Source organism: Mobula birostris, chromosome 3 (genome assembly GCF_030028105.1).
Source record: "Mobula birostris isolate sMobBir1 chromosome 3, sMobBir1.hap1, whole genome shotgun sequence".
Classification (NCBI taxonomy): Eukaryota; Metazoa; Chordata; class Chondrichthyes; order Myliobatiformes; family Myliobatidae; genus Mobula; species Mobula birostris.
The window spans coordinates 191,088,806-191,100,898 of record NC_092372.1 but is presented as its reverse complement, the minus strand read 5'-3'; the positions used below and the strand labels follow the sequence as shown (position 1 = coordinate 191,100,898).

The 12,093-nt window shown below is 40.9% G+C and overlaps 1 protein-coding gene across 11 annotated transcripts in view; it reads left to right on the top strand.

Annotated features, from left to right (window-relative positions):
• Positions 1–12,093, top strand: part of odad2 (outer dynein arm docking complex subunit 2) — a 277,618-nt gene that overhangs the window by 101,347 nt on the left and 164,178 nt on the right. For 10 of the 11 annotated variants that reach the window (XR_011885489.1, XR_011885488.1, XM_072253885.1 and 7 more), the window contains one exon: positions 4,233–4,374. The exons of the other annotated variant lie outside the window; for it this stretch is intronic. Coding sequence is in view for 8 of the 10 variants with exons in the window: in XM_072253885.1 (XP_072109986.1) it covers positions 4,233–4,374 (142 nt within the window). In the remaining 2 variants the exon portion in view is untranslated. The remainder of the gene's footprint in view (positions 1–4,232; positions 4,375–12,093) is intronic. 11 annotated transcript variants of the gene reach the window in all.

Genomic DNA, 12,093 nt, shown 5'->3' with positions numbered 1-12,093 from the left:
ATAGGACAAATATGATGCCAGAATATAGTTTTAATGGCAAGACTCTTGGCAATGTGGAGAATTAGAGGGATCTTGGGGTCCGAGTCCATAGGACACTCAAAGCTGCTATGCAGGTTGACTCTGTGGTTAAGAAGGCATACGGTGCATTGGCCTTCATCAATCATGGGATTGAGTTTAAGAATAGAGGTAATAGGACCCTGGTCAGACCCTACTTGGAGTACTGTGCTCAATTCTGGTCGCCTCACTACAGGAAGGACGTGGAAACCATAGAAAGTGTACAGAGGAGATTTCCAAGGATGTTGCCTGGATTGGGGAGCATGCCTTATGAAAATAGGTTGAGTGAACTTGGCCTTTTCTCCTTGGAGTGACGGAGGATGAGAGGTGACCTGATAGAGGTGTACAAGATAATGAGAGACATTGATCGTGTGGATAGCCAGAAGCTTTTTCCCAGGGCTGAAATGGCTAGCATGAGAGGGCATAGTTTTAAGGTGCTTGGAAGTTGGTACAGAGGAGATGTCAGGGTTAAGTATTTTATGCAGAAGGTGGTGAGTGCATGGAATGGGCTGCTGGCAGCGGTGGTGAAGGTGGACGTGGAGCTTAGAAAAACAGAGGGCTATGGGTAAGCCTAGGTAGTTCTAAGGTAGGGACATGTTCGGCACAGCTTTGTGGGACGAAGGGTCTGTATTGTGCTGTAGGTTTTCTATGTTTCTATGTAAATGGACCAGGTAAATTTGAGGGCAGGGTGGAAGTTGGAAACAAAGTGGATGAAGTCGACGAGTTCCACATGGGTGCAGGAAGCAGCACCAATGCAGTCATTGATGTAGTGAAAGAAAAGTGGGGGATGGCTACCAGTGTAAGCTTGAAACATGGACTGTTCCACATAGTTGACATAAAGGCAGGCACGGCTGGGACACATGCGAGTGCCCATGGCTACACCTTTGTTTGAAGGAAGTGGGAAGAGCCTATATCTGACCTAAATCTGTTTCCTTTGATCCCAATTGAAATCATTTGAAGACTGTGTCTAATCCCCACTAGGATCCTTTTGGACTTCATGAGGAGTTTAATGGTGGAGAAATATGAAATGTTTGGCCCTCTGAATATACCAGCAAGTCTAGGATTTCCATACTTCACAATTAAAGTATGGGAAATTGGGGCTGAATTCAATTTCACCATTTGGTGGTTGGGATCGGAAATGAAGGTCATTTGATCCAGCCAAATGAGTTATTTACCTGATGCTATCCCTTGGGTCCCATTGAAGTTAGCCCTCCTCCAGTTGAGAAGTTATACTTATTTATTATTTTATTACTTATGTATTTATTAATCACACGTACATCAAAACATACAGTGAAATGCATAGTTTGCATTAACAACCAACACAGTATGGAAGTAAACATGTTCCAAATCCAACAGGCTCATAATCTTCAGCTGACAGCACGTAACTATTATACAACAAGCAACAACAAATCAAACCCTCTTCCACCCCTCCCAACCCATCCACACAGATGAGCCTTCAACCCCACAACAAACCATCTGTGGATGCCACCTTCCAGACCATGCTCCCGGACTTCTAACCTCCAGAATTGCTTACCTAGGGCTTTGACCTCCAGACTGGCTGACCTCTGGACTCACCGACCTAGGGCTTCGACCTTAAGACTAATCATTTTCTGGACTTCAACGTCTGACTCACCATCCTCTGGGCTTGGACTTCCAGACTTGCTGACTTGCAGACTCACGTTCTAGGGCTTCGATCATCGGACTCGCTGAACTCTGGGCTTCGAAATCCAGATTCGCGGATCTAGGACTTTGATCTCCAGACTTGCACACCTAGGGTTTCAACCTCTGGACTTGCTGCCCTCTGGGCCTCGACCCCCTGAATCGCCATACTCTGGTCCTTGACCACCGGGCCTCTGGGCCCTGGACCAGAGGACATACCGTCCTCTGCACTCCAATTTCCCATGCTGTCCCCAGATTTAAAAAATGAAGAACCTAATGGACATCATAGTTCAGCACCATCTTGAAAAAACTTCTTTTGATCGATACTTGTCTTTTACCATTACCACCTGGCCAGTATGGATGATTTAGGCCAAAGAGCTCATTTCGGTACTGATCAACTCTATAATTTTATAATTCTATGAATCGTATTTCCCTGCACCTGCACCAGCTATGAAAATATGCTGATCACCTTAAAGTCGTCAAAACACAATTCAGAAACACCATTTTTGTTTTTTTTTATAATACTGGGATAATTGGTTTCACCCAATCACACCACTCTATATTTCATGATTAATTTCACAGGTTTATTCCTTTATCTCACTTGCAATATTTATGATTCATGGAGTTCCCACAGAAATATTCCCTCTTCCCACAGAATTTCCTTTTTTTTTACTTTTTAATATATTCTGTCTTCTGAGGTATCCTACTTCTATAACGCCACAACTCCTTAATAGTCTTATTCCCTTTATTGAATATCTTCTACTCAGAAATATTAAATAAATTATCCTGTCTGTTTTTTTGTAAGATATATTTCAAATACTTTCTTTGCATTTAAAAACTATGTCTATTTGTTCAAGTGGCTGTTAGTCTAATTCATTGTACTTTGTGTGATTGTGTTTTACATATGATTTTGAAAATACATGTTTTTGCTGACCACATAATCTCTTAATCTGCACCCACTCCTTCATGCTTTAACACTCTTCTAATACTCATCCATTTGTTCAACGTATTTATTTTTTCTGCTTCTACATTTGGTGGGTACCTACAGCCTGAATTCTATTAATGCTTGGCGGTATCAGCTGCCTATTTTATCTGTTGAGACCAAAGTTACACTTATTGGTGGACAGGAAACTGAGAAGTTCTTATGTGGAGTCAAAGTTCAAAGTAATTATCAAAGTGTAACTTTGAACCCTGAGATTCATTTTTGAGTAGGCAATCACAGTAAATACAAAAAACGTAATAGAATCAATGAAAAACCACACCCAACAAGATGGACAACAACCACTGTGCAAAAGTAGGCAACAGACGGTACAAATAAAAAAAGAAAGAGACAAAAATAAATAGGAATAAATAAATAAACAATAAATATCGAGAACATTAGATGAAGAGTCCTTGAAAATAAGTCCATAGATTGTGGGAACACTTCAGTGATGGGGTAAGTGAAGTTGTCCCCTTTGATTCAAGAACATGGTGGTTGAGGGGTAATAACCGTTCCTGAACCTGTGGTGAGGGCCCTGTGACTCCAGTACCATCTTCCTGATTGCTCAGTGGTGGGGAGAGCCTTACCAGTGATGGACTGGGCTGTATCCACGACTCTTTGTAGGCTTTTCTGTATGAAGGCCTTGGTGTTTCTGTACCAGGCCATGATGCAACCAGTTGATGTATTCTCCACTGCCTATCTATAACAGTTCGTCAAAATTTTAGATGCATGCCCATTCTCTGAAAGTGGAGGTGCTTCTGTACTTTCTTCATAATTGCACTTGTGTGCTTGGCTCAAGACAGATCTCCTGAAATGATAGCACTGAGGAATTTAAAATTGCTGGCCCTCTCCACCTCTGATCCCCTGCTAAAAACTGGTTCATGGACCTCCAGTTTCTTCCTCTTGAAGTTAATAATCATCTCCTTTGTCTTTCTTGTATTGAATGAGAGGTTGTTATTGTGGCAAAGCCTTTGATGGTCAAAGTTTTAATTGATAATTGCAAGGGGATTCAGCTGTGTGGAGTGGAGGGCATTAGTTTTTTTGTAGCAATGTTGAGGAATATTGTTCTTCTTCTGGAATCTTAATGTTAAAGATATTATTAGACTACCTTTGGGCAACATCCAGCAGTGTAAACTATTATATTCCATGTATTATTCTTAAGTTAATAGACACCTGTACTTGCAAACATTCAGATCTGGGAAGTATTTAGATATGAACTATTAAGTGGCAAGAAACATTATGAGACAATGATCCATCATCAAAAACATGAAGTATAGCCACCTCTCATTTACATTCAATCCAATTAGCAAGGTCAAGTTCACCACGACAATGGGCTACCATTGGACAGAAACCTAACTGGTCTTGGCACAAAGGAGAGACACTTTGGTTAAATGATTTTATATATTGTTTATAATTCTCTGTACAATTAAACATATTTAAATAAATGGTGTAAGATACAGCCAAAGGAATATTCTAACAATGTAAAGGTGTACTCTTTCATCTTCAGCTGTTAAGTTTTTTTTAAATTTTGTAATGGCAGAGGTTCTCTAGAGGCAGAAGACATGGATGAGAGTTCTACAGATAGTGAGGAAGAGCAACTAGATATGGATAGACAAAAGGAATCCAGCACTGATTTGCCTTCTGAATATTGGCAGATTCAGAAAGTGGTGAAATACCTGAAGGTAATGACACAAGGCCATGAATGTGCTTGCTCACATGTTGTGTTAGAAAATGACAAATATCCGTCTCAAAGTTTAGAAATTTTTTTAGAGAATATTTGCCACAAATCCAATATTGACACAAGTGGATTTGATGATCATAGTTGTGGGTTGGGCACAAAGTTTTTGATGGGAAACTCTGAACATGCATGATAACCCTGCCAAGAAATCAGGCGGATTGTCAAGCTTGGCTTGCAGTTAATGAGGAGTATTTGGAGCAGGCTGGAGACACTGGTAAGAATCCTTCGGAGATTGCGGGAATTGCGGTAGGTTTATGCCTGATTCCTAACTCTGCTAATCTTGTTTCGATCCTTGATTGGACACCTTTATAAGAAAAAAATGGATTGTTTGTCTGATGAAAATGGGTGGAAGAAATACAGAACAATTTGGTGTGTTGGGCTTTGTGTTTTTGCTCTTTAATCACAAACAAAAATATGAAATATGAGCAGGAGTTGGCCACTCAGTCTTTGAGCCTTCTCTCCCCTTAACAAGGCCGTGGCTAAATCTGATTGTTACATCCATATTTGCTTTCAGTGACTTCGAGATCAGAACACCTTGTCATCTTTCAACATTTCCTAATCTCTCACAATTTTAAAAATGCACAGCATTTCTGTTTTTTGTTCCCAAGTGGAAATTACATGTTTTTCCACATTGTACTCAGTTGCTGTGTCATTGCTACACACTTATCCTTACCTACTGAAGAGTCTTTCCATTCTCATCACAATTTGCATTTCTAATTAATGCTGTGTCATCAGCTAATCATCTTATATTTTTAATAATGAGCTGTTAGGGCATAAATCAGACCAATGTGCAAGATATAAGTATACTGCTGTGCTGTCACAATTAATTCTGTGTAAAATTCATTTTGTAATTATCTAAAACTTTATTTCACTTTATAATTACCAAAATATATTTTTCTTTCATTATCACATTATTAAGATATGAACTGATATATTTATTTTCTGGTATTTGAATTACACTACATGTTCAAAACAATTTCTAATGGGGTCTAGCAGCAGAAGGAAGTTCAATTTTTAAGTGTTTTAGCATGAGCCATCTGTTTCTATATTAGGTTAGCAGAAGCTCAACAATACTTTGGTGATGTAGAAATACATACATAGTTATGTAACTGTCTATGCTATTGTACATGTGTTGAACACCTGCAACAATAATCTTTTTAATATAAAACACTTGGGTAGAGCTATAAATTGCATAGTGTTTGAATGAGATCAAGATCTGGTTAACCACATAACATTTGTTTTACAAGCAAAATGCCAATTGCTTAATTAGGCAACAACTCTAGTAATTGGAAACAAAATTAATGATTTTCAAATAAATTCAAAGATTAAGGACATGGCTTGTTCAATTAGACTTACTAAGGTATTATTCAACAGCTTAATGTATACAACTAAACAAGCAATCATATAAGCCTTACCTGCATTTTAAGAAACTTTATTTTCCAGCCTTGATGTGGTCCATAGATGTTTAAAAACATTTGTTAGGATCTCAAGTCTAGGTATGTGGGTAGCTTTGGAATCTAGTAGTGAATACTTAATCACCTTATCACTCCCTCTGAAAATGTTGAAAATGAAGAAAAGGATTGTCCTATGAAAAGGATAGATTTTATTTCAACAGCTGGGACCGCCTATACCTCTTGGATTACAATTAAATGGAACCCCTTTCCATGTGGAATTAGGGCATAATGCGGGGTAGCTTCAGACAGAGGAAGGAAATTGGGCTGTTAGTTAGGGAAACCTTAGAATGCCTGTTGCTCCAAAACTGTTTATATGTTGCCTAATGGTAGGGGTGAATATATTTCTGAGGAGCTAGGGATTGTTAGCAGTCCTATAGTCAGGAGAGCAAGCATACGAAGTATAAATATAAATATTTTCTTCTCCTTTGCAAATTTTTTCCCTAAATTTCCCTATGTATTGATCTTGTAATCTCTAGCATCTGCCATGAGAGGGCACGGGATAGAGGAATGCCACAGACAAGGCTGGCCCAAGAATTTTAGTAACCAATTATGCATTCTTTTGTTTACCTAATAGCTTTTTTGTCTGTTGATCCACTTTTTATAATATTATATATAAAATCAAGTACACATGAATAGAAAAAGCAGGAGCAGATGTAGGCCATTCAGTACTCCACTGTATACTTCAGCTGAATTTGTCAATAAGATTATTTGGTATTTTTAAAACTGTAAAATAGAGTAATTATAGTAATTTTACTTTGTGAACTTAGGGAGAGGAGTTATTTATTCAGGAAAAAGAATAGTGGGATTTTTTCTTCAATCTGAACAAGCAATAAGTCTTATTTTATTGTCTTATCTGAAAAGCATTTATTTTAATAAAGCAACTTCTTCTCAATACACTAATTTTACAGTAGTTCTGTCAATTTCTCCACCAATTTTGCCTTTTTGCTTTGTCACTATTTGCATTTTAAACTTCACTTAATAACTTTTTTCCCCGAACCATTGCTTTTCATGTTTCCCTTATGCACATTGTTTTTTTGTTTCCATCCTGCACAGTTCCTTTTTCAGTTAAAATTGTAGCAGAAGATACAGGTTTCCCCTGCCATCCGAAGGTAGAGCGTTCCTATGAAATGGTTCGTAAGCCGAAATGTCGTAAAGCGAAGAAGCAATTACCATTTATTTATAAATAAATTTGTGAGCGTTTGCAGACCCAAAAATAACCTACCAAATCATGCCAAATAACACATAAAACCTAAAATAACAGGAACATATAGTAAAAGCTGGAATGATATGATAAATACACAGCCTATATAAAGTAGAAATACTTTTCCATAATCATTACTGCACTGTTCTTCGTACTGAAAATCTCACGCAAGCGCTGTTGGCAAAAACATGGTGCAAGTGCTCTCCAGTAATCTTTAAACTATGAAGCGGCCAAATCATACCAAATAACACGTGAAAATACACAGCCTATATAAAGTAGAAATAATGTATGTACAGTGTAGTATCACTTACCGGAATCGGGAAGACAGAGCTGAGCACACTGATGATGGTATGTTAGGCTGAGTCGGAGTTTGGGTGGTGCAGTGGCCCCCACCCTCCGGGCCACCGAGCGATACATTGCCGCGAAGCATGGGGTGCAGCGGTAGCCGGGAGGCACACAGAACATCTTTAAGAAAAAAGCCGATACAAACATGCTAATTAATTAGGTGCCGCCCGGCACATAATCCTCAGCCCAGATCAGTGCCGATTTCCGATTGCGTTGTCTCTGATCTGGGCCGACAATTACATGTTGGTAATTAATTAGCATGTTTATTTCTGCTTTTTTCTTAAAGATGTGCTGTGTGCCTCCTGGCTACCATTGCATTCTCCGCGAATCGGTATCTGTCCGTGGCCTGGGGGTTGGGGTGGTGGGACACTGGGGTGACATCTCGTCATCGTCTGTTTCCATTAGGGCAGGCAGGCCATCTTCTATCTCTGACCGCCTCGATGTCGAAGGTCGAGGTTCGTCATCTGCTGTGGCTGATGTGGAAGGCTTGCTTGACTGCTGAGCCTTGCGCATTTTTCAATCACACAGTTCTTTGTAAGCACTCAAACCATCCTGCAAATATCCCCTAAACCGACGTACCCTTTCAAAATTAAAGTCGTACTTTAGCATTACTCATTCGGTTTCGATTGTTATCCTTTTTTCTTCCAATTGCATCAGCTCTTTATCTATCAGTTCTTGGTCATGGGATGCCTAAACCTCTTTAACATCATGTTCGTCAGCTTCCACAAGCCAAACTCACTTTGTCCTTACTTCGTTCACCACGATTGAAACGCTTAATTATGTCTAGTTTTACGCTAAGTGTAACATCCTTACGAGCTCTTTTAGGCTTTTCCGATACCATAGAACTCATCTTGCAAACGACTGCTCACAGGCATGTGTTTAAGCAATGCTGGAGAGAATGCAGTTCCCAGTCTGGGGGAGAGCGGCTGCTCGGGGTGCGCGCTGCCTTTTATCGCGCGCTGCTTTTTTTCGTAACAGTGAAAACACCTTCTGAAAGCGAAAACAGGGTACTAATGTAGGTCTTTCGTAACCAGTGAGGTTTTGTAAAGCGAACATTCGAAAAGCGGGGGACACCTGTATGTCATTTACCTTGAAAGGTAATGTAAGCAGAGCACATTAATAAATGCAGGGTTGTTGTCACAGGTGACTTCAACTTCCCAAATATAATTTGGGACCTTTAGATGGGGCAGACTTTGGTGGGTACATTCAGGTTGGAAAGAAGGACAAGGATAGGAAGGTAAGAGAACCTTGGTTGTTGAGCTTACCCTTGCATACACTCTTGTATGAGACACTTAGACCTGGTAAAAGATATTGGCTGTCTGCTCTATCTATACTTCTCATGATCTTCTAAACCTCTGTTAGATCTTCCCTCAGCCTCTGATACTCCAGAAAAAACAATCCAAGTTTGTCCAATCTCTTCTGAGATAACACATACCAGTGAACCTTACGTCTGTGGTGGGAAAGCTGTTGGAAAAGATTCTTAGAGTTAGGATCTATGGCCATTTAGAGAATCATGGTCTGATCAGGGACAGTCAGCATGGCTTTGTGAAGGGCAGCTCGTGTCTAACAAGCCTGATAAGAGTTCTTTGAGGAGGTGACCAGGCATATAGATGAGAGTAGTGCAGTGGATGTGATCTACATGGATTTTAGTAAGGCATTTGGCAAGGTTTATCACGGTAGGCTTATTCAGAAAGTCAGAAGGCATGGGATTCAGGGAAGTTTAGACAGGTGGTTTCAGAATTGGCCTGCCTTCAGAAAGCAGAGGGTCGTGGTGGAGCGAGTATATTCGGATTGGAGGATTGTGACTAGTGGTGTCCCACAAGGATCGGTTCTGGGACCTCTACTTTTTGTGATTTTTATTAACGACCTGGATGTGGTGGTAGAAGTGTGGGTTGGCAAGTTTGCAGATGACACAAAGGTTGGTGGTTTTGTGGATAGTGTAGAAGATTGTCAAAGATTGCAGACAGACATTGATAGGATGCAGAAGTGGGCTGAGAGTGGCAGATGGAGTTCAACCTGGAGAAGTGTGAGGTGGTACATGAACACAAAATGCTGTGCAGATGCTGGGGTCAAAGCAACACTCACAACACACTGGAGGAACTCAGCAGGTTGGGCAGCATCCGTAGAAAAGATCAGTCGACGTTTCGGGCCGGACCTGATGAAGGGTTCTGGCCCAAAACGTCGACTGATCTTTTCCACGATGCTGCCCGACCTGCTGAGTTCCTCCAGCGTGTTGTGAGGTGGTACACTTTGGAAGGACAAACTCCAAGGTAGAGCACAAAGTAAATGGCAGGATACTTGGTAGTGTGGAGGAGCAGAGGGATCTGGGGGTACATGTCCCCAGATCTTTGAAAGTTGCCTCACAGGTAGATAGGGTAGTTAAGAAAGCTTATGGAGTGTTCGCTTTCATAAGTCGAGGGATAGAGTTTAAGAGTCGCGGGGTAATGATGCAGCTCTATAAAACTCTGGTTCGGCCACACTTGGAGTACTGTGTCCAGTTCTGGTCACCTCACTATAGGAAGGATGTGGAAGCATTGGAAAGGGTACAGAGGAGATTTACCAGGATGCAGCCTGGTTTAGAGAGTATGCATTATGATCAGAGATTAAGGGAGCTAGGGCTTTACTCTCTGGAGAGAAGGAGGATGAGAGGAGATGTGATAGAGGTATACAAGATATTAAGAGGAATAGATGGAGTGGACAGCCAGCACCTCTTCCCCAGGGCATCACTGATCAATACAAGAGGACATGGCTTTAAGGTAAGGGGTGGGAAGTTCAAGAGGGATCTTAGAGGGAGGTTTTTCACTCAAAGAGTGATTGGTGTGTGGAATGCACTGCCTGAGTCAGTGGTGGAGGCAGGTACACTAGTGAAATTTAAGAGACTACTGGACAGGTATTTGGAGGAATTTAAGGTGGGGGGTTATATGGGAGGCAGGATTTAAGGATCGGCACAACATTGTGGGCCTTAGGACCTGTAGCGTGCTGTACTGGTCTATGTTTTATGTTCTATCCCATCAGGCTCTGTAGACATATCCAACATAATGTTCTTTAAGAGACCCAACACTATTTCCTTCTTTATCTGAAAATGCCCTAACAAATTGGCATGCTCCACACTGATCTCCCCATCTGATGCGTCCATCTCCATGGTAGATACGAGTGTCCAAATTTTCACTCAGGAACTCACCCACTTCATCCACCTCCAAGCACATTGGAATCAGAATTAGGCTGAATATCACTAGCAGAGTATGGCATGAAATTTGTTGTTTTGTGGCAAGAGTACATTGCAATATGTAATAACAAGAAACTGTAAATTACAATAACATGTAAATATAAAAAAAAATTAAATTAAATAGGTAGTGAAAAAAGAGAGGGAAAATACTGAGGAAATGTTTATGGGTTCATTGTCCATTCAGATATATGAGCCCAGAGGGGAAGAAGCTGTTCCTAAAATGCTGAGTGTGTGTCTTCAGGCTCCTGTACTTCCTCCTTAATAGTAGTAATGAAAAGAGGGAATGTCCTCGGTGACCATAAGACCATAAGATATATGAGCAGAATTAGGCCATTCAGCCCATCGAGTCATTCCTGCCATTCCAACATGGCTGATCCCAGAGCCCATTCAACCCCACACACTTACCTCCTCGCCATATCCTTTGATGCCCTGACCAATCAGGAAACTATCAATTTCTGTTTAAGTATACCCACGGACTTGACCTCTACTGCAGTCTGTGGCAGAGCATTCCACAGATTCACCACACTCTGGCTAAAAAAATTCCTCTTTACCTCTGTTCTAAAAGGCTGCCCCTCAATTTTGAGGTTGTGCCCTCTAGTTCTGGATACCCTCACCATAGGAAACATTCTCTCCACATCCACATTATTCACGTATTCACTGGGACTCTCACACTGTGATAGGGCTAGATGGCTTGGAGTTTGTCAAATGTGTTCAGGAAAGTTTTCTAAATCAATATATAGAGGTACCTATGAGAGAGGATGCAATACTTGATCTCCTATTAGGGAACCAGACTGGTCAGGTGACTGAAGTATGTGTAGGTGAACATTTTGGGTCCAGTGACCATAATGACATAAGTTTCAAGTTAATTATGGATAAGGATAGGTCTGGTCCTCGACTTGAGGTTCTAAATTGGAGAAGGGCCAATTTTGTGGAAATGAGGAAGGATCTAGGAAGAGTGGATTGGGATAAATTGTTTTCTGGCAAGGATGTGTTCAGTAAGTGGAAGGCCTTCAAAGACGAAATATTGAGAGTGCAGAGTTTGCTTGTTCCTGCCAGGATTAAAGGCAAAGTTAACAGGCATAGGGAGCCTTGGTATTCAAGGGATATCGGCGATCTGGTTAAGAGAAAGAGAGAGGTGTATAGCAGGTTACCAAAGTCATGGTGATAAGCAAAACTGCAATTCAAGTTGATGCCTACATCAGAAACGAAAAGGTCGAACAAGTGTCCTCCTTTATATACCTCGGTGCAGATCTAAATGACACAAATGAATGCAGCAAGGAAATAAGACGAAGGCTTGCAATGGCATGCACAACCACTACCAAACTCTGGAACATCTGGAAAGTTAGATCTGTGAGCACTGACACCAAGATATGCCTCCTCAAGAGTCTCGTCTGGCCAGTAACCCTATATGGCTGTGAAACATGGACCCTAAAAGCA